Source organism: Natator depressus, chromosome 15, assembly GCF_965152275.1.
Source record: "Natator depressus isolate rNatDep1 chromosome 15, rNatDep2.hap1, whole genome shotgun sequence".
NCBI classification, from domain to species: domain Eukaryota; kingdom Metazoa; phylum Chordata; order Testudines; family Cheloniidae; genus Natator; species Natator depressus.
This window is the reverse complement of record NC_134248.1, coordinates 29,230,575-29,253,232: the sequence shown is the minus strand read 5'-3', so window position 1 is coordinate 29,253,232 and position 22,658 is coordinate 29,230,575. Positions and strand designations below refer to the sequence as shown.

Sequence of the window (22,658 nt, the reverse complement as noted above, 5' to 3'; positions counted from 1 at the left end):
TGAGTGGGCTCGTTTGAATTACAAACCACACAGGATCAAGGGGAGGTTTAAGGCTGTTTATTGGGGCTGTTGGCACACCCGGCCCTGGAGACTTCTCCTGCCCTCCCTGGCTTGTACACACAGGCAGTAAAAGGACCCATAAACCAGCCTTTAAAGGCCCCTTGTAAAAAAACCTCCCTATAAAGATGCAGAGCAGGATGAGCGCAGTGGGCCTGGGGAAGACAGAGCTTCCTGTCCAGATCAATCCTGCAGGCCTGCTGCAAACGCTGATCCTTCCACTGGCACATCCTGCCTCGCAGCAGCCTCGGGAAGGGGCAGCTTCAGAGATGCCCTGGCTAGAAGGGACCATCCTGACCGTCTAGTCTCCCCTCCCATTTAACCCAGGCCATGGGATTTCCCAGGAGTAATTTCTGGTTGAACTAGTGCAGGTCTTTTAGAAAAACAGCCCAACTTGATTTCAAAATGGCCCAGGTTGGAGACTCCACCACACCCCCAGGTACGTTGTTCCAATGGTTAATTAGCCCCAACCCCATAACGCTCCCGCTGCGTTAAAAATGTACACCTTCTTTCTAGCTTGAATTCATCCAGCTTCAACATCCAGCCCCTGAATCTTGTTCTTTCTGTGCTGGACTGAAGAACCCTCTATTATCAAATTTCTGTTCTACACGTAGGTACTATAGACTGGGATGGCTACCCCTTAGCCTTCTCTTTGGGAAGGTGAACAGTCAGCATCTTGAGACTATCACTATAAATCATGTTTTCTAATCCTTTCATCGTTCTTGTGGCTCTTCTCTGAACCCGCTCCAATTTATCAACCATCTTCCTGAATTGTGGACGCAGGAACTGGACACAGCGTTCCAGCAGCCATCGCACCAGTGCCAAATTCAGAGGTAATATGACCTTGCTACTCCCACATGAGATCCCCTTGCTTATACACCCAAAGTTCACATGAGCCCTTTGGGCCACAAACATGTGCTGGGAGCTGTTGTTCAGCATGATCTCCAAGTCCTTTTCAGAGTCACTGCTTCCCAGGATAGAGTCCGCCCTCCCCCATCCTGTCAGTATGGCCAAATCCTTTGTTCCTAGATGAATGTCTTTACAATCGACTGTATTAAAATGCATTTTGTTTGCTTGTGCTCAGTTTACCAAGCAATCTAGATCGCTCCGCATCACTGAGCTGTCCTCTTCAGTATTTTTCACTCCCCCCAATCTGTGTCCTCTGCAAACTTTACCAGTGTTGAGTTTACGTTTTCTTCCAGGTCACTGATAAAAATATTAAATGGCATATGGCCAAGATCCAATCCCTGCAGGACGCCGCTAGAAACACTGCCACTCAATGATTCCACATGTGCAATTACATGTTGTGACTGATCAGTTAGCCAGTTTTTAATCCAATTAATGTGTGCCATGTTAATTTTGAATTGTTCTAGTTTCTTAATCAAAATGTCAGGAGGTATGAAGTCAAGCAGCTTACAGAACTCTGGGTATATTACATCAACACTATTACCTTGATCAACCACATTTGTAATCAAAAATGATATCAAGTTAGCTTGACAAGATCTATCTTCTATAAACACATGTTGATTGGCATTAATTCTGTTACTCTCCGATAAGTCTTTATTAATCGAGTCTCATATCAGCCATTCCATTATTTTGCCCGGGACTGATGTGGCTTAGCCTAGCCTCGTAACCCCTCCATCACTTGGCCCCGCCCAGATCCACCAGTCCATGTATTTAGGCAAAGCCCATCGCCAGCCCAGATCATAGGATCTGGGGGTGGGCACCATGGGGAGGGCCCTGCAGGAAGATCCAGCTTAGCTGTTCTACCAGACACTGTCCTTGCAGTGGCTTGGCTCAGACGCTCTCACAGAACCGTGGTTATCACCAGCTGGATATGATGGTGGGTCCAAGCTCTTCCAGCACCAGGCAGGGATGCCACACGGACATGGCTCTAGTATACTGAAGCCTAACTAACCATTAGTACATTGCCCTCATGTTGCACCATTCCCTGGAGGACCTCCAAGTGCTTTACAAAGGGAGGTATCATTAGCCCCATTTTACAGATGGGGAAGCTGAGGCATGGAGGGGGCAGTGACTCAGAAAGTTCAGAATAGAACCCATCAGTCCCTGTTCTATCCAGCAGATCATGCTGCAAAGCAGTAAAGCGCAAAAGGCTGACCTTGAGCAAATTGCAGACCTGATAGGTCTGGATTAATAGCTGCAAGGATTTTGACACCCCCTCCCCCCGGGGTCCTGGGAACACAGAGTCCCATCAAGGCAGGCTCTGCACCTCTTCGGCCTTCTGAGAGAGAAACACTCACTCCAGGCACTTTGTGTGTTGTGTGCGGGGAGGGGGGGGGCGGGTCTTGCAGAGGAGACCTCGGACACTGAGCCAGCCTGTTCTGTGATGAAAGCAGGCCTTGGTACAGCCCATCCCCTCTCCCTTGCCAACCCCCCGAAGCCGCGTGGATTTTGTCGGGGTGCTGGTGGACGGACGCGGATGGCCAGAACCTCAGCTGGTGCCAATGGGCCTCGGCCAATGACTGCAGAGGAGTTCTGCTGTCTTACACAGCCGGGACTCTGGCCGAAAGGTGCTAAGAAGAGAAACAGCTCATTAGTTATTGCTGCAGCGCTGCCAGCCCACTCCCCTGCAGCCAGCACGCGCCGAGGAGCGCCCTCGGTCCATAATACGCCTTCGCACCGGCACATCCCACTCCATACACAGCCCCGCCCTGTGCTGACACAGCGCATCCTTCCCCATTGCTCCGGCTCCCGGGGTGCTGCAGCCCTGCGCGCCCCAGAGCAGAGCTGCAGGGAAGCTGCCATTGATCCATTCATCCATGCTGCAAAGGGAGCCCGGGGGGGGCTGGGAATTCTGTGAGGTGGGAGCTGTGGCTGGAGCGAAGGGCCCTGTCTCACCCTGCAGGGAGAGCTCTGCGTGCAGCTAGCAGGGGCAGCTGCACGACTGCTGAGGTGTTTTCCCCCCACAGCCCAGGGCCGGCTCTAGGCACCAGCAAAGCAAGCAGGTGCTTGGAGAGGCACATTTGCAGGGGCGGCATTCGGGCCTTTTTTTTTTTTTTTTTTTTTTTGCTTGGGGGCTGGCCGTGCGGGTGCTCACCCAGGTAGACGCTGTCCCGGCCCCCAAGCTGATGCCAAAGTCCAGGTGGAAGAGCCACAGCGGGTGGCCAAAGCTGGCCTCGGGACTGGGGTCCAGCAGCAGCAGCGAGGGGGGTGCCCTGGGGCCGCTGTGGTTCACGCCGTCGGCCGCAGCCGAGCCATCCGGCGGGCTCTGACACGTGGAGCGTGGGACACTCGGGCTGGGGGCCGCCCCGTGGGGCGCACGGAGCTGCCTGCAAGTACCGCAGGGTGGCTGCCCCCCAGCGCCACAGCCGGGGCTGGGCGAAGTGGCCCAAGCCGCCCAGGGGCTGCGGCAGGGCAGCCAGGAGCAGGAGCAGCAGCAGGTCCATAGAGGGGACCAGTGCCCAGGGCACTGCTGTGCGGGGCTCGCGTCCTGCTCTCCGGGGCTTCGCTCCCTGCTGGCCACTCCCTCTGGGGCTGCCCTGCCCCGGCTCCTCAGCCCCTTGCTGGGGCGGTCCCCCCAGCTCTGGCCTCCCGATTCCCGGCCGGTCCTGGAGGCAGGAGCCCGGGCTGGAGGGACCCTGGGCTGAGGTGCACCCCAGGAGCCCCGCTGCTTACCCCAACCCTGCCAGCACTGGACTGGCTGGAGGCAAGGGGGGAGCGGGCGGAGTCGGGGGGGGACCCAGAACTGGGGCAGCAGGGGGTGCGGGTGGTGGGGTGGGAGAGCCCAGGGCTGGGGCAGCAGGGAGGAAGTGGGGGAGCCCAGGGCTGGGGTGGGGGGCAGCCAAAATTTTTTTTGCTTGGGGCGGCAAAAAATCTAGAGCCAGCCCTGCCACAGTCTGATCTCACCCACACCAGTGTTATGGAAAGAGAGAGGGAACAGCATCAGCCCCTGAGTCTGGGGGGCTAATAAAGCCCCCAGCTGCCTGTCTCCCCAGAGAAGGAGAGTGGAATAAGCGGAAATGCTTCCAGGCCAGCTATTAACCTTTAAAAATGTGTGTGTGAATTTAGTGCCAGTGAAAGGTGCCAGACTGACAGCCCTGGAGGCCAGACTGCTCAGCCTGTCTCAAGCCTCCCAGCTCACAGTGCAAGTAGCCGCCAAGCTGGAGGAACCCCCATGAGGGCTGCACTTCTGGGAAACGCCTCCCCTTCTTTCCACCAGCACAGGTGCAGCTAGCCATGGCAGGCGGCGCTAGTGTAGACAGGGCAGCAGAGCGCGAGCCGGTGTCGGGTCACTGAATGTGGCTCAGACCAGGGCGAGGTAACACAGTGCGGGTCACGCCGGCAGCCAGCCAGCATGAGCCACTACTGCACTAGTGAGAACATTCGAGTCCCCAGCCCAGACCCAGGCCAGGGCTGGGATGGAGAGAGGAGTCTGCCTTTTGCAGAGCCCACCCCACCCCCAGCCTCTGCTCACACAGCCCAGAGGGGACGGTCTCAGCAAAGAGGCTTTGGGGTCGGGGGGTGATCTGGGGCGGGTGGGGGCCCACCTGAGAGGCTGCAGTCACTGAGACATTAGTGATAAGTCTATGCAGCCCACATCAACGAGCCTCCCAGCCCAGGTCGATAGAGGTGGCTAGCGGGGCTGATGCTAGCAGTGTCTAGACAGCGCTTTGATGTTGTGATTCACTCGGGCGATCAGGCTCTGAAGCCTAGGGAGGGGGGTGGGCTACAGAGCCCAAGCTCCAGCCCTAGTCTCTGGGTTGGGAGCTTGCTGCCGGGCTGTGTAGACGTACCCTCTGAGGCTCACGTGGCTCCTGTGTTTGACAGTAAATCTGACTAGACCCATTGGGGAAATAATGACCCAGCTTTCTGGTCAGTTTCCCCTAAGAGCCTCCAAGTGCAGAGGTGCTGAGCTGGGGGTCGGCTAGCTGGGCTGGGAAGAGCGAAGAGACGTCAGGATTTCTCCCCTCGGTGTCTGGGGAGGCCGCACAGGCTCTGGAGGACACTATTTCCGATCTGCAAGCTGGCAAGGCCAGTCGGCAACGACTCTGCGGGATGCACTCAGCCAGGGTCTGGGCATCTCATCGGAAGGGATCACTCCTTCCCGCGTGGCTCAGTGGCGCCAGAGCCCCAGCCCCCCGGCTCCACTGAGGTCCCTCTGTTTCCTCTTCCACACGCTACTCCACAGGCGCTGACTTTTGGTTTTGCCGGTGGATGCTCCTCTCCACCCCCTCTCCCCATGTGAGCGGCACACAGGACCACGGGGGCGGAGGGGTGGAAAGAGGCCAAGCAGGGGCAGGGCTTTGGGGCGGAGCGAAGGTGGAGTGGGGCGGGGCCACAGTCCAGGTGCCGGGGCCCACAAAAGATTAATCCGGCCATGCGGGTGCTGAGCACCCCTATTTTTTTCAGTGGGTGCTTGAGCCTGGAGCACCCACAAAGTTGGCGCCGATGCACTACTCCACTGCTCGGCTTCACGCTGACCTCATTGGAAACCTCCATTCCTCGTCTTCTCACCTGAGCCTTCCTTCCCATCCGGTTGGTCCAGTGCAGCTCATGCTGCATCCCCAGTGCCCATTGAGCCCCTTCCCTGCCTTAGCTCACTGTGTGCATCTCCTTCTCTCCCCTTTCCTGCCTCTGGAGCTCCCAATCTTCTAACACAAGCGGGTGATGCCAGTGAGCCAGGCTGCCTAGCGCAGCCGAATGGGCTGGATGGACATCTCTGGAAAACATCAGTATTAACAGAGGCTTCCCACAATGCATCTCACCCTTTGCTGGGTTTGGTCAATCCTGGCCTCTCTGATAAGTCTGATAATAAGGGAGCCAGTTAGGGCCAGGTTGTCAGAAAAGTCTCGTGCCCCACGAGCATCCAGCCCGCAACACTGAGTTCTTCCTGAAATCTGGACACCGCTTTTGCTGCTAATCGGTCCGGCCCTTGGGACCAGGAGGGATGGTGATTTTTTGTGATGAGGGTGCTTGTCTTCCAGGCATGACCCAAAACGTGCTTGTCTTCCAGGCATGACCCAAAACGCTGGACACTACCAGAAACAATAGCACAGGGCTCTTCAAACACCAGAGAGCTCCTTTCTGCAGCAGGCACAAAGCTTTCTGGAATCTCGGGTTGGAAATTTCGCAATCTGGACCGGAGCGTAGTGGCACCAGTTACCATCTGCGGGACAAAGGTACATTTGAGTCTAAAAACAAGTGCCATGCTGCTCCCAGGGAACAACGGAGAAAGGCAGCAGTTCTCTCCTGCTACGTGTTGCTTTTCCTGCCATATTTTCTGCCTCTCCCTTCACCTTCTATTCTGCCATAATTGCTCCTTGTTGCACCTCTTTGTCCCCTCTCTCCTCTTGACACATGCGCTCCCAACCACCTCTGAATTTTAATCACACTCACACTTAAAATTTTAATGATAAATCCTGGAGTCACACTTAAAGCACTCTCAGATCCCTCTGACAAGTTGAAAGGCATTATGGAATGTAAATATTTACAACTCCACCTGCAGAGACAGCTCAGCCCTCCTCACTGGATTAGAATAATATAGATCACAGCGTTAATAATACATAGCTATATTAAAATTGAACCACAGGCAGATATTACCTACAGAAGCACTGAATTATGGATAGAACTTGTCCCCAACTTTTTGTTTTTAATTAAAAGGCCCCTTTCACTAATGCCATTAAGAAGTAGCTTAGATTTTTTTTTCTTTTTCCTTTTTAAAGAATGCAATCCTACAGCATTTAGCTTGTGCTGATGAAACATCTTTGAAGTTCCATGAATTGCTAAGGTAATTGAATAAAAATAATATTTACAAAAAGAGAGAGACTCTGCCCTCTAAACCTAAATCCTAATGAAATCACCTTACCACACCGAGGAGAGTGACAGCCAGGCATTGGATTTGTGCATATTCCAATAATCCTAAACCTATTAGTGTGGAGACACCATACGAACCACATGTTACGGATTAAGACCAAAAAAAAGCTCAAACAAAAACTGAAACCTCCCTTTAATTGCTGTGGAGAAAGTGCATCGTCCTCTCCTCTGGGCCTGTGCCAAAATGTCTAGAAGACAAGTCCGATGGATGCTTTCCATCTGATGGCTCCCAGGCATCTATCCGCTAGCACATGGATTCAGGATCTCTGCTTTATGGGACATGGCATCCTGACGTCAGGGCAAATGCATCACAGGATGCAAATTGCGTCACAGCTCCCTGCAACGGCATTTTTGAGATTGTCCAACATCCTACAAGTCCCTAGCTCAAAAGCAGCAGAGACTGCCCATCAAAATCAGGCCCCTCCCTGGGAGCTGGCAGGGACGATGACTCCGGTATTACTGTAGGGATGTCTAGAGTGTGCCTGATGTGACATTATACAATGAAATAGCACTGCAGGAGGACAACACCAGACCTACTCCTCACACGGCTCTTCAGCCTGCATGGCGGCTGCAGCATGTAGCAGATCGGGCTGGAGAGAGGCATTAGAATTTAGCCACCTCCAGCAAGTCCCTATTCCAGTGCAATGAATGTGGCACAGAAGGTGGACTCCAAAATGACTCTATTAACCTCTTAGAGTGAGCACCAATCGCAACTCTTCCGAGTCACCCGTATCACAACCTGGGAGAACTGTCTCCTGTAACACACTTCAGATCTGGCTCAGATCCTCTAGTGGGAGCAAACAGAAAGGAAGCGACATAAAACTCCGATGCCGTTCTATAGAGGTTCTTATCCTGCACCCCTCACCATAGTATCTGAGCTCCTTCCCGTAGCGCATTAAGCCACGTGGTATCGACATGATGCTGATCACGTAAGATCAGGTTCCTATTAGAGAAGGATTCTCTGCACTTTGACATCTTTAAACCACGATTTGAGGACTTCAGTAGCTCAGACATAGGTTAGGGGTTTGTTACAGGAGTGGGTGGGTGAGATTCTGCGTTGTGCAGGAGGTCAGACTAGACGATCATAATGATCCCTTCTGACCTTAAAGACTCTGAGTCTCTGAGAAGGCCAGCTGAAGCAGACACCCTTGCACTCTGAGCGGAAGATGGGGAGGTTTGTGATAGCTCTTACTTTCTGGGGGAGCTCATTCCAGAGTGTAGGACTAGCCCCCTGAGAAAGCTGAGTCTCCTGATCAGATGAGCTTTACCCTTATTGTAGAGTAGGGTGACCAGCTGTCCAGATTTGATAGGGACAGTCGCAATATTCGGGGCTTTGTCTTATATAGGCACCTATTACCCCCTACCCTGTCCCAATTTTTCACACTTGCTGTCTGGTGACCCTATTGTAGAGTTCAATTGTGCCAGAGGAGCCACGTTATCAACCACAGTCCATATCCCTGCGGTTCAGGCAACCTTTCATGGATCCTGGGCCCAGGCCATGGAGTGCCTTGAAGATATGGGCCAAGACCTTGAACTGGACCCAGTGTTCTCGGCAGGTGTGACATGTTCGCCCTAGCCAGCATCGCAGAGGAGACGGGCTGCAGCATTCTGGAGTTTCCTAGCCACTGAAGCATCATGCCCTGGTACATTGCCGGGCAGCGAGCCAGCCAAGAGGTGACGAAGGCATGAGTAACTACAGCACCTGTGAATCCCTGATGCCACTGAATACACTGAGATGCCCTGGCTAGAGGTGCTACAGAAAACAGCCGGGTTAGGCAGACAGCGAGAGAGGGGCAGGTAGCCAGAGATCTCTTTGCTCTTAATCCCAGCCAGCAACCAGGTGTCAGGGATAAGGTCCTGCAGCTGCACCCGCTCTGTCTCCTGCCAGCTTAGTGAGCACAACTGGGCTGCACCAGCTGCGTGGCCTGACGGACCGCCTGCCTGACTGGCTGAGGAAGCTTGTTCTCAAACCCAGCTGCAGCAGAGGCTCGCTGGATGCTCAACGCCCACACCCACGTCTCCCGCTGCTCCCCTTGCTTTTGCCCTAGGCCTGTCCCACACCTGGTCTTGCTCCAGGCTAGACCCTGCCCCTGGCCTTGTTCTAGCCCTGTCCCAGCCTCGCTCCTGCCTGCCCAGACTCTGGTTCCAGTCTTCGGCTCCGACTCCTGGCTCTGACTGTGCCTCAACACTTGCCTCTGGCATTTGGACGCTGACTCTGGTTCTGGCCCTCGTTCTGCCCACTAGGCCTGAACACCCATGACCCAACCTCTTGACACCAGGGTTTTCTGTGTGGTCAGATCTCAAAGCACTGTTTTACCTTTTGCTAACTGATTATCAGAACTATGCTCAGGGATCTCTCCAGCCACTGCTAAAATGCAGCCATCTCTTGTGCAGAGTGACCGCTGTAACAGCACGCAAGAATGCTACCCAACAGTTTAGGATAGGAAGTGAAGAAGAATTTTGTATCCATTTGAAACTGCAGGGGGAGTTGAGGCCGGCAGACTGTAATTACGCTAGCTGGAATCTGGCCGAGGCATCAGGGCTAACGTCCTGGCTCCCATGAAAACTGCCTTGGGGCAATCAGCACATGGTCAGGCCCTTGGTTTTACATCTCCTCTGGAAGCTGGCTCCTCTGGCGGTGCCACAACCCCTCCCACCATGCTGGGACACGGGCGTCCTGTTATTAATGCATTAGCATGGTATAAAATACTTTGTTAGCACTTTCCTTGGGAATAATTTGGCCTACAATAATGACAGAGGCTTTCCAATTATCTTGCTGTGTGCAGATATTAATGGAGATATTAATTTTACATAAGCGCCTCTTTCCACCCTCAAAAACCCTATGATTATTTCAAAGAGGTTTGAGAATAAAAATGGGAAAAGCTCACAAATTCCAGAGTGCTGGCTCTGAGAGAGGCACAGCTCAGGCTGAAGGGTGAGTGGGTAGGGGAGTAGGTGGATGGATTTGAACTTTTATTGTTTGAAAGGCGCGCCTGATGAAACACTAACCTAGGCAAGTTTTAGAACTCCCTGCACAGTGCTAGAGCTGTCTTGCAAATCGAATCTGTGCATACGCTCCAGAAAGGGTAATAAGTGGGACCCTCTCCAGCCAGCACCTAGTGCCCGAGCTAGCCTTTCAGAGCCATGGTGTTTCTTTTGCCAGGATCGGTTTCACAATGAACAGAGCAATTTCCAGCAGGTTCCCTGCAAGGGAGTATTTTCGTAGTGCCCTGATAATGACCATGAAACTTCCTATGTATCCCTGGCTCCCATGACAATACCCTCCTGAACACAGTGTGCTGATGCAATCAAGCTCCCAAGCCACTTTCATCCCTGGAGTAAGAGGGTGCAACTCAGTTGAAGTTGACCGGCTACAGTCCATTCCCTCTGGGACCCCATTTGGGCCTTCCACACAAAGGCCAGCTCTAACATGTCCCATTTGCCCCTTTCCACAATCCTGAGCAGGAACAGCTGAGATTACTATAACGACGGCCGGGACAGATATCCTACTGAGATGGCATCAGCATGTGCCTAAGGATGACACTGGTAGACTGGAGAAGGTTTCTGGGCCCATTCTGCTTAGAGCCGAATAACAGTTTCACCGGGTGCAAATGAATTCTAAGCCTCCCGCAGACCTTAGCGTACAAAGTGAGTCCTGAAGAAAGCTTCCCTTTGTATTCATTTCAGCTCCACTCCTTCTCCTGTAAAGTGGCTGTCCTCCTGACGCTGTATCCTCAGCAGAGCAGAAAACCAGACCAAGCAACCCACCACGCATTTGGTAACACTGCTATTCTAGAGGCAAAGGACAGGGCACCCTGTTTATTGGCATTGCAACTACCAGGGGTAGAAATCATCTGGATTTGTGGAAGCAGGATTTCTCACTGGCCAGCAGGTCCTGTGAACCCCTCCTACCTTGCAGCCAGTTTGGGCTGGGTCACATCTTAGATGGGAGGCCTCCAAGGAGCACCTATGTGCTATAGGATGTCACTGAAGAATTGCATCTACAAGTGCTGCATCAGTGTCCCAGCATGGAGGTAGAGGGTGCTGGGCCCAATGTGGAGATAGATAGATAGATAGATAGATAGATAGATAGATAGAAAGCAGAGGTCCTGCCCACTTCTGGTCATTTGGTCACATGACAGACATTTGTGGCTCTCTGAGATGTAGCAGAGCTGCAGGCTGGAGTGACAGACATGTGAGAAGTGCTCCGAGACCCTTAGCTGAAAGGGGCAGTCTGAGTACAAAGCAGCCCTGCTGTACAAAGTTCCCAGGGCAGCTCGGTCTCCATCCTTCAGGCCCAGCGATTGGCTAGGTTCTGAACTGAGCCCGCTCAGCCCGGGCATGGACAGAGAGTTCTGTTTACAGGGAACAACAAGGCAAGCGCAGTCCTTGCTGGCAATGCAGGACATAAACCTGCAGCGGTGGGACTGTCTCCTGGGATGAGGGGAGGGGAAGAAATCTGTTCCTCCCACAAGCTCCTGGAGCTCAGGGAGTGCTGCCTGGAATGGTGCAGCGTGGGCTGTCAGATCGCACAGGAACTGAGCCCAGGGCAGGTGCCAAAACAACAAACAGCACTGGCCAGAAAAACAGTCCGATCCACCAGCATTACCGCAGCGCTGGGGCTGGCTACAGATGGGGTGTGCATCCCATAACTAAGGCTCTGCCCCAAGGAGCTTACAATGGAGCTGGAGAAATACAGATGGGCACCACATCAATGCATGTAGCAATTAATAGTTACACAGTTACGCAGACAACCAGAGCCAAGAGCAGACAGGATCCCAGAGATGAGCAGCACTGGGGAGCTAAGCAGAAGGAGTGGGCTTTAAGGAAGAACTTTTTTTTTTTTTAGGAGGCCTTTTAAAAGTCTCAATCCAAGATGTGCAGAGATGGGCATCTGGCTATGATTATTGACAACCTCCCCTTGAAAAAGAAATGCTCCATTAATGGTCCATGATACCGGAGGGTGGATTTTCACCCACAGTGCAGAACAGAATGATTACTTACTGGAGAATGCTGTAAGTTTGGGTCCATTCTTTTTGCTAACGGTAAGGGTGATGTGCATCAAAGGGCATCAGCCTCTCCCAGGAGCTGGAGTGATTCCAAAGTTCAATGCTTGAGACATCGCCTGATGCAGAGATCGCTCCATGACCCCAGGCTTTAGTTTTCTTTTAGCTTGTTTTTTTCAGAAAGCTCCTGAGTCCCTCGTCGATTTCAGGTTGCTTTTCCTCACTCATTTATTAAAAGCTAATTGAGCTCTGAGCAAGCTGTGGCTCTCAAGGATGGCTCAATAATAGGGGGAATGTATCAGGAGGATTTTTGGCTCAGCTCCTCCATTATGTCTAATTGCAGTTTCCACCTTCTGAGCCGGTGGCATACGAGCTTCCCGTCCTCCTGTTCCTTAATTGTACCTGTAATGTACTGTACCATCCACTGGTACCAAAATGATAATTGCAACATCGATCTTGCAAAAAAATCACTGCAGAAAACATGGTCTTTTGCATTTTTGCACGAAGGTGAAGGGCAGTTCAGGCCGTCAGCTGAGGGGGGCAGAGAATGCAGATCTGATTGCTGTTCCTGGGGATGTTTAGACCTCCTTTTTGTTCCTCTCCTCCCCTCCAGCCAGGGGGAAGGATGAACTGCCTGGAACCAGAGCCCCGAACGCTAAGCCCAGCACCAAACTTTTCTGAGGTTTAAGAGCATTTGCTTTGCCTCTCTTTTCCCTCCCCACTTGGCCAGCCGTTCTCAGCAGGAATCCTAAGTGTTGGTGTGTCCAGAAAACTTCCTGAGGGTGAGATGGATTTGATCAACAGAGGGGCTGTTTCCCACAGGGGAGGCCCTGATGATGGGACATTTAACACAGGGCTGGACCCAGCATTGGAGGAAGAGACTGTGAGAAGCAGCCCAGCCCCCACCTGGGGCTGGAATACAGCCCAACAAGGGCTGGGTGGCGAGACCAAGGCGGGGATGGAGCATTTGCCAGGGGTGAGCTGAGGGGGCTGATCCCAGGCCTGCTAATGCCCCAGCACAGACGACACCCAAAGGGTAACGCTGGTGAGGGGATATGCTGCCTTTCAAAGTGCTCCCTGCCAGCCTGGGAGACTGAAGCCTTCCTGTCAATGGAGAGTCACCAGCCAGCAGACTGGGAGATGGGGTGAGGGCTGTATGGAGGGGAGCTGGTATTAGCGACAGCTGACACATGGCTGGGCTGCTGTCGGACTCAGCCTTGCGCTCACCATCTGGATTCTCTCTCCGCCAGCTGATGAGACCCAAGCAGAAGTAAAACATCGAGGGCCTTGTTCTCCTCTTTTCTACACAGGTAACACCACTGGAGTCCCTCCAGGTGTGAGCGGGGAATCAGGCCGGTGGATTTGCCTCCCAATCCATGCCCTGTGTATTCCATGGAGAAAACCCACCCGGGGCCACAGAATCTCAGCGGGTCGCTTTTTACACATTACATTTTTAGCCCTGGGGGCTGGGAGGGAAAACCTCTGAACCTGAGCTGATGCAGGGCTGCCTGCCCGAGTCTGCACCCAGCTGGCAAAATGCTCTGGGAAGTGCCAACGGCCGCCTTCCAACTCTGAAGCCTAATGATGACCATTGGAGTAGCACCACTGTGCTTTGTGGCTGGTCTGCCCCATTCCCTGCCCCATGGGTGCTCTGCCCCACCCACCCAACATCATGCCCTGCACCCCACTGGCCACTAGGACTGCTAGCCTCCCCCCGGCACAGGGACAGGCTCCCATGTGCCTTGCAGTGAGTCTGGGCCCCTGGCAGAAACTCTCAGCCCCAAATCTCCCCCTCTCCTTGCCCAGCAGTTAGTGCTGCTCCCAAATCCCCCTACAGTTCTGTCCCTGAGCACCCCTGCTGCTCCTGCAGCTCCTGCCCCCACCCCACAGGCTGGGTGTTGCTGGGGGGGAAGCAGAGGTGATGTCCTGTCCGCACTGCTCACTGAATGCATCTGATGAAGTGAGCTGTAGCTCACGAAAGCTTATGCTCAAATAAATGTGTTAGTCTCTAAGGTGCTACAAGTCCTCCTTTTCTTTTAGAGGGGGCAGAGTCGCCCTGAGCTGAAGGGCTCTTTCTGCCCCCCCCCCCCACTCCGCGGAAGGGCGTTGGTGGCTGGGGGAGAAGGCATGTCCCTTGCTCCCTGCTGCAGCTCTGACTGGCTGCTCTTCCCCAGGAGGCGGGCAGTGGGGAAAGCGGGGCTGACCTTTGCCAGAGCTGGCAGCGTTGTGGGCGTCGTGGGAGGGCAGGGCATCGCCCCGTCAGGGAGAGACTGGCTGGGTGTCTGCGGCGCTCCTCGTGACCGGCAGCCAGCGGGGCCGCAGGAGCACAGCGCAGGGCCAGCAGCTGCGGTAAGGTAATGCCGTGCCCGGGAGGGGTGCCCCACGTTCAGAGGGATCTAAATAGATTTGCTTTGCTTTGCTTTCTCTCTCTCTCTTTTTTCCCAGATTTAAACTTCTCTCCAGGATAATGCAATAAAGACACGAAGCACCTAATTTTCATTGGGGGACAACAGACGCAATGGTATATTTACCCAGTCATACCATTATGAAATCCTACAATTAAGGCTTCAATCAGATAAATGCAATTACATAATACGATCTTATACGATATAATTAAAAACATCTGCAATCAAACCGAAGCCGATGGTACAGTAATCCTTAATCAGAAATTACCCACCAGCAGCTCCAGTCTGAAGGCGCAGTGCTGGCGTTCCAGCCGACCACGAGGAGACATTCAGTTGGGAAGCCATGGGGCTGTATCTGGAGGGAAGAGACCATGCAGGTTAATTCATAGAAATCAAACCAAAGCACCCATTGCAGCCCAGACAAACGCAACCCCGGTGCATGCAAAGGAGCTGCCCCCACGCCAGATTCTGCTTTCGCTAGCACGGGTGTACACCTAGAATAACTCCGCTGAAATCAATGGAGTCCCTCAGGATTTCGACTGCAGAATGTGGCCCTCGTATTTCAACAGGCAGCGCGAACTGGGTCTACAAGCTGTAGCTACAGGGTGGACAGTGGCAGGACAATGATTGCTCTACACACAGTTGCCCAGACTTTGCACCATCATGCACTTCATTGGCAACTAGCCAGGAGACCAAGGACCAGGGTTAATTTGCATCTTAATTTACCTTCATTACAAATAAATGCACCCATCCAGAGCGTTGGCTGGGGTGCTGCTCTGCCTTCGTAGCTGGAGAAGAACTGCTCGTTGTTGGGAGTGGACACAATAAAACCCTGCTGTTGATCAGCTCTGTCTTGACCCTCCAGCTGCAGCAGGGACGGTAGGACTGTGTCAACTGTCTTCGACCCCGAGGCCACTTTACTGCCACCCCAGAAATTGGACTCATGAATCCTTTATTATTCAAAAAAAAAAAGTCTCAAGTAATTCAAAGCAACCAAACCATCAAGTGCACAATGCTGCACTTCCTCCGGTCCATCCGAAAATTCAGCACCACACAGCCCAGGTTGACACCAGCCTATGCCCCAGGGAATGATACAGATCAGTAGGGGATCAGGACTTCCTTCGCTGGCAGGAGGCAGAGATGGAAGGAGCCATGCAAATGCAAGGGCCCTGCAGACTTTTCCAAAACATGGCCAGAAATCATGGAATCTGCATTAATGTCCTTACTTCAGAAAAGCCCAGAAAGGGCATGTCTTAGAAACGCTTTGATGTGGGAGACTTCTATTGCCTTCTGTAATGTCTTCTTCTGTGAGACAAAATGAAATGGGAAAGGTCCAAGACAGATGGATGCTCATCTGACCCATTCACTTATTAAACCGCCCGGTAAATACCTGTAAGAAGCTCTCCAGAACGAATGCGCTCTCTCTTTTCCTCTGAGGCAGAAAACAGAGAAGCTCAAGTTGCAGAGAGAACACTTGACAGGCACTGCAGAAAGATCTTGCAAAGCTCAGACGTAAAACCAGGGAACAACGTTAACAACAACCAACTATGTTGACTGAAAAACCAATGGGCGACGCACAGTAATTCCTGTGCCAGTTGTCGGAGCAGTCCCAAGAGGATCTCTGCTGGGGACGAGCCCTGTGGGCCCAAACCATGTACCCCAGGTTGGACTGATCTGCCCGTGCTAAAACTGCCCAGAAACCAGAGGCAGATGAGGTCACACGCTCAGGGCTCTGGCATGGCTCCCAAGAACTTGCGCCGTGCCAGGGGTGAGGGCAGAGAGGGATCAGCCCAGCAGGGGTGGTCAGAGATCTTGTTACAGCTGCCAAGGGTGGTAGGGAGAGCGTGCAGAGCAGCTGCATATGCTGCACCTGGAGTAAGGGCTGGTGAACGTCCAGAGAGCATGGCCATATCCCCCACATGCCCTTCTGGGCAGTGTGAGCCCAGCCTACGTAGGGCTAAACCCTTTAGGGAGTGGAGGTGTTTGCAGGAGCACACCCTGGGCTCCTACAAAGCCCCATCCCTGCTCAGTTTAAGAGCAGTGCAGCAGGGAAAAGCCAGCCCCCTGACTAAGCCCCTCTGGAGTGGAGCTCTTCTCTGACAGAGAGCCCAGAAAGGCAACCACCGCCCACCCCTCCCCAAGTCTCTGCATCCCCTGACCTTCCCAGCCAGCTACATGCACTCTGTCCCACACAGATCCAAAATACGAATAAGACCCAGCACTTTGCATCTACTGATCTCAAAGCACATGACAGAGGAGGTCACTATCATTATCCCCATTTTATAGATGGGGAAACTGAGGCACAGAGGAGTAAAGCGACTTGCCCAAGGTCACCCAGCGGGCCAGTGGCAAAGCTGGCATAGGACCCAAGTCCCCAGAGACCCAGTCCAGTGCTCCATCCACTAGGCCACATGGCTGGAAGGTGGCAAGAACATGACTGTCTTGGTTTGATGGCGGGGTCCTGCTCTGCAAGCCAATTTAGGCAGCATCTTGGCACACACGGGGCCCTGGTTACCTGGCTCCCCGTGCGAAGATGTTATTTATTTTAAAGAGTCCCAGTGGCAGCACGAGGAGGTGAATCCAGCCTCTGCTGGGCCGGCGCTTGGCATATCGGAAATGCTGTCTGCTAATGGAGGACTGGGTTTGCCCTAGCTGGAGCAGCAGAGTGACACGCCTGGAGGGCATACATGTGAGGGGGCGGGATTGCTTACCATACACGCTCCACTCTCTCCAGGGTCATCAAGACTCCATTTCCCAGTGCACACTGTCGGGAACCAGGAATCCTTCCGGCTCCACTCTGCTTTTTCACCAGGGCCTGGCAGGGAGTGATTAAGAATCAGTGCCCAGCCCCTGGCTCTGGGCCCAGACCCCTGCCGGCTGGTACCAAATGAAGATAAATGGGACGGATGGCACATTAGCATCCATTAATGCAACTCCCTCGCCAGGGACTGGTGGAGAAACTTCCTGACACTCCGGGCCAAGAAGCAGAGACGAAGCTCCACGCGCAGATGACTCTTCCAATAACGACGCTAGGAAAGCGGAGCGGGCCTGGCTGAGAACAGAGTCTCTGTGACCCAGAAGGGAGCGCTTTTGTTGGAGATGAATGGCATGAGCAACTGGGCCTCTCCGAGAGCCAGCCCAGGAATGGGATGGGAACCCTCTCACCTCCAAATCTAGCAGCGGGGCTCTGCCCCAGATGACTACAGTCCTTGCCATCTGACAGCCTGTAGCAAATGGATTGGGGGTGTCATGTGCTAGGCCTGAGTGGACAAGTGTCCATGTCAGAAAGTCACCAGCAGGCTCAGCAGAGAGGCCAAGGATCGAGCTTCCTGCTTGCCCTTAACTGTGGTCCTTCCAAGCCAGAGTTGGGGCACATCAGCAGAACAGCAGTGGTGGCAGCTTGCTTTTGCTACTGTTACTATGGAGAGGTGCAAGGACATCAACCTGAAGGGGGAGAGGAGCCAGAGATGCCTTTAATTCCATTAGGGACTTGGCCATTGCCAATCTATTATACTTGGAAGGTGCTCCTGGTGACGGGTGGCAGTACAAAACCTAAGGCATAGGTAGCTAGATAGAGGGGATGTCTGGATAGATAGATAGATAGATAGATAGATAGATGCATATGGTGAAACAGACACAGACCTTTAATTGGTGTGACGCTGGGACACAGACTCAAAAAGTTGCTCACCTTCCTCACTCCCTCCCCCACCCAAATGTGAGCAATGTGATTGTCATGCAAGCTCACCGGCTGTGGGCTGGCCCCTGGGAAAGATGGAGTGTCCTGCTGGTTTAGGGATGAATGGCGAGTGGCAGCCAAGTAGAAAAAGATGGCTATTGGCTCTGGGGAGTCCCAGCACATACATGGGAACTCGTTGAAAACACAGCAGAGAGCCCTGGCTTGCTGGCAACACGCTGGGGATCATTTCAGGTGCGATGCAGATTTTCCATTGCTCGTCCCTAACCTTGGCAACCTCAGCTCCGTGCTGCAGTAGGCGAGAGAGACTCTGGCCATTCATTTCAATGCTGTCTCCCTAACATGCCCCCTGTTGGGGGTTCATCAGACAAATGAGTCCCTGAGCTATTCATAACCAATTTGGGGCAATTCTAACGGAGCATTGCAGGAGGGCACTGTCACAAGATCAGTGTCTCTAGCGTTTCAGATGAATGCCTCAGCTCTGCCTCTAGGTTTCTGGCTGATAAACTCCACGGCTTTGCCTTGGCATTCATCTTGCAGGGAGGCCATTACCGTGCAACACAGCGCAAGTGGGAGCAGTCACCGATACACAATTATACCGGCTATTACAGGGAGTAAAAGGTGGGGGGGGGAGAGAAAGGGAGCACTAACGTGCCTTGGCAGAGGGCTAACCTTGACAAGAACAGGAATAGCAAAGGAGACTGCTGAAAACTTACCCAGACTTTGCAAATAGCTAAAGAGAGAGAGACAAAAAAGGAGGTCAGATTTGAAACCAAGGCCAAGCTTGAAAGGATCCTTTTAATCATAAAAGTCCAGCAAACTTCTAAGAAATCTGTGTCTTGATCTGGTGCAATGTGCTACTGCAGCACCGACTTGATATTAAATTTGAATACACTGGAGGGAACAAGGGCAGGGTGACCTACAAGGCCGTGCCTCATCTCCACAGCGGCGCTGTAATACAATCTCCTTCCTGTTCTAGGAGTGAAGGGCTCTTTCTGTTGCTCTGGCTGAGAAATTACTGCTCTGAAATAGCCTGTCCTCTTTCAAGTAAGTTGATTTCTGATTAGCTAAAGAGCAGAAACAGCCTGTTCTCTGTTTTCCTCAGTAGGCAGCTTGGCCATCACGGTGCTTACAGAAAGCACGTGTGACTCCGTACCAGGGCAGTGCTAATTATAGGTTGGCTACATGGCATCAATAAGTGTAAAGTAAGTGGGTGGGCGATAGGACTGAGAGCTAGGACTCTGGGGTTCTATTCCAGACTCTGCCACTTCTTACACCTACGTGCGCATTGCTTCCTACTCCAGTAGCATGGCTACTGCAGGATAAGTGCCAGCTATTGCTACCACTGGATGGAGTTACTCCGTTAGTTCAAGTGGTAGAGCTCCATGCTCTGGTACTGAAGTTTCTGGGTTCAGCCCCCTTCTGATGACCCATGAGTAAGTCTCTGGGCCTTGGTTCTTCCCCTTCGGTAAAATGGCCCCAGTCACATTGACCATATCAGACAGCTGTTGTGAGGAATAATGAGTGTTTGTAAAGTGCTTTGAGATCTTCTGTTAGAGAAGCTGTTCCCTTGTTAATCGCTAGGTATAATTATCATGGGGTGTTGAGCAGGCTGTCTGGTGCTGTCGACGAGCCCATGTCCCTGTACTGATGAGCAGTTGTTCTAATCAACAGCAGTCTCATCAGGAGAACAGGCCGCCATGGAAAGAGAATGTTCTCCCACTTTGCACTCCTTTGCGTGCATATGATATTGTAGCAAGAGACCGTTATCCTGGCACCAAAGCCACGTCTGCTGCCATCTCTTCATTAACATCATCATTAGGTATTGTTTTTGGAAGCTAAATCTAACGTCGGCGTCTCTGTATTATTCTGAGGGCAAGTAACACCTGTTCCTGTCTCAGGAGCTGAATAAATTGCACATTTTGCTGGCAGATGTGCACACAATGAGAAGAGAAGCTGATAAACAAAACTGCATTCAGGCGAGGTACAGAACTAATTGTTGGTTGTAAAAAAAACAAACAAACAAACTAAAAAAGGATTGCTATTTTGCCTTCACATTTTGAGTTTCCTCTGAGACTAACGACCCTCCTGCAGCTCCCAGAGAACAGGACTGGCTTCTTCACTGGCTTCTTCACTGCATCCCATGTCTGCTCAGCCCTTAGACCCGGGCCTGGATTCTGATCTCATTTGCGCTGCTATAACTCCGTGGACGTCAATGGAACCGTGAAGCTTCACACTAGTGTAAATGGAGACAGAATCTGATCTGAGATCTCTACCTGGAAGAGTTTACAAATGACACAAACAACAAGGGCTGGGTTGCAATGACAGCCTAGGACCTGCATGGTGCTATTTAACCTGGCCATATGGCTTGTTACTGCCACACTTTTTGCTTTAGAGGTTCAGGGGTCTATGCCCTGGTGACTCCTTCCTTAACACTTCTTTGACTCTGAATCCTGATCTCGAGTCTTATTTTTTAAAGGCATTTGGCACTTGAATGAGAAATGTCTCCCTCACAGTTAGCTTCCTCCCTCGACCCTTCAGGGATTTTGAGTCTCAGCCCAATCGGCTTTGCAGCTGAGAGAGAACATCCTACGTGTCCCTGAGCAGCGCTGTAGGCTTGTGAGGAGCAGCTGGGACACAGAGTAACAGCATTACGTTCTCCACAAGGCCTAAAAAACGCAGGGCCAGATTCATTTCTGGTGCAGTTCCATGGCCGGCACTGGAGTTGCACTCTGACTGAATTTGCCCCACAGAAGTGTCAGCCCCCAGATTGCCAGCCCCAGAAGTTCTGAAATCATGAGTCAGGCCCCCCAGCATCATGAGATTAGCCTTAAAATCGTGAGTTTAAAAAAATGTTGAATTCTTATTTGCCTTATGGATTTTGAGCTTTTAGGACACACGTGAGTCACATTTTTCAGCTTTTATCTGCAACCGTGAGGGCTAGAAACTTACTTTTGGTTTAAAATGAAAGCTGAGACTCTCACTAAATCACTTGATTCCAGGAGCTGGTACTTAAAACAACACGTCAAATATCACAAGACTCACAACAAAATAACAAGAGTTGGCAACCCTGATGGTTAATTTAGACCCAAACCTTGAGTTTCGTTAACTAACGAAGAAGAGGGAATGGGGATAGTACTTAACGCAGAATCAGATCGACTATTTGCAATTTTAATTTTTGTCTAGTGAAAAAGCATTTTTAAAATTAAAGATCCCCCTGCAACCTTGGAAACTCCAACACAGGATGGGTAGATTTTCAAACAAGCTCAGCTCCTAATTAGATACAAAAATGAGTGGCCAGATTTTCAGAAGACCTGACATTGGAAATTTTGATCCATATCTAGGTGGTTACATGGGAGCTGAGCCCTTGTGAAAATCTGCCATGTGTTTTATGTGCAGGAGAACTGGGAAGCGAAACTGACTATAAACGGGAAGTGCAAATCAATATTCAGAGCCAAAAAGTTAGTGCACATGGTGAGAAGCGAATTTGATGTTCAGAAGGTCCATTTTAAACATCTAAGGGATCACACAGGGAAGGAGATTATTTTTTATGAGTAAGATTTTGATCTTGACGGTGTCCCTTTAAACTAACCTGCCAATAGAAGAAAGAAAATGAAAAGAAAAAGCTCTTCCAATGTAATCGGAATAAGAGAGGAAAACAACAAAGAATTGAGAACTGCCCTGATATTATTTGCAAAAAGAAAAGGAGGACTTGTGGCACTTTAGAGACTAACAAATTTATCTGAGCATAAGCTTTCGTGATAAAAGCTCATTTCAACTGAATGCATCCGATGAAGTGAGCTGTAGCTCACGAAAGCTTATGCTCAAATAAATGTGTCAGTCTCTAAGGTGCCACAAGTACTCCTTTTCTTTTTGCGAATACGGACTAACACGGCTGCTACTCTGAAACCTGATATTATTTGTATGTCTCTCTTAGTTAGCCTGTCTCCCAAACAGGAGCCAGTAAGGATCTTTATCTTTTCCCATAAAAATAGACGTTGTGTGGATGAAAAGGCCCTGTTTATCGCAGATAAAAAGAAGCACAAATGCTATTTGAACCCTGTGCATGGAAAGAGCTTTTCTCTGCTAAGTCAAGACTTCCAAGAGGTCTTAACGAGGGATGACTGCACCTTTCTCACACCGGCTAGCTGCTGGTGGGACACTTCCTTTTGAATCCCTTGCACAAAAAGTGTGAGCTCTTATCAAATGAGGCTTCCATTTGCTGAAGCAAGAAGCAAAGTGGAGAACAGCCAGAGAAGAGCAACAAAAACAATTAAGGGCCTGGTGGGACTGATTTAGGATGAGTGAGTGCGAAACCCCAAATAACCTGGATTTTAGTGCTCAGGACTCAAACGAAGTCCATGGGACACCCTTGGTACCCCTGAAAATCAGACCCATAGTGTGCCAAATGCACCCACAGTCTAACACAATGGACTTCTTGATTGTACATGATCCATAATGGATAGCTAGGCTAAGCAATATCAAAGTGGGTAAATACATGATAACCATAGACAAATATCCGAAGGGCGTAACACATCAAGGAGGGAGGAGAAGTATTCAGGATGGACAAAGGGGACCCGACTAGGAGACATGGGGAGAAAGTGAGAAAAGGAAATTTTAGATTAACTATCAAGGGGGAGGGGGGAATTCCTTAGTAGT

At 51.6% G+C, this 22,658-nt stretch overlaps 1 protein-coding gene and 1 long non-coding RNA gene across 2 annotated transcripts in view; both read right to left on the bottom strand.

Annotated features, from left to right (window-relative positions):
• Positions 1 to 5,485: 5,485 nt before the first annotated feature.
• LOC141999576 (uncharacterized) lies at positions 5,486 to 15,960 on the bottom strand. Its single transcript, XR_012642029.1, has 3 exons — positions 15,032 to 15,960; positions 14,578 to 14,660; positions 5,486 to 6,187 (listed from the first exon to the last, which is right to left on the bottom strand). It is a non-coding gene; the product is annotated as an uncharacterized LOC141999576 (long non-coding RNA).
• Positions 15,961 to 18,815: 2,855 nt separating this feature from the next.
• Positions 18,816 to 22,658, bottom strand: part of MVK (mevalonate kinase) — a 49,741-nt gene continuing 45,898 nt past the window's right edge. Inside the window, exon 10 of the mRNA XM_074973141.1 lies at positions 18,816 to 20,235. Within this exon, the coding sequence (XP_074829242.1) occupies positions 20,231 to 20,235 (5 nt within the window). The 3' untranslated portion in view covers positions 18,816 to 20,230. The remainder of the gene's footprint in view (positions 20,236 to 22,658) is intronic.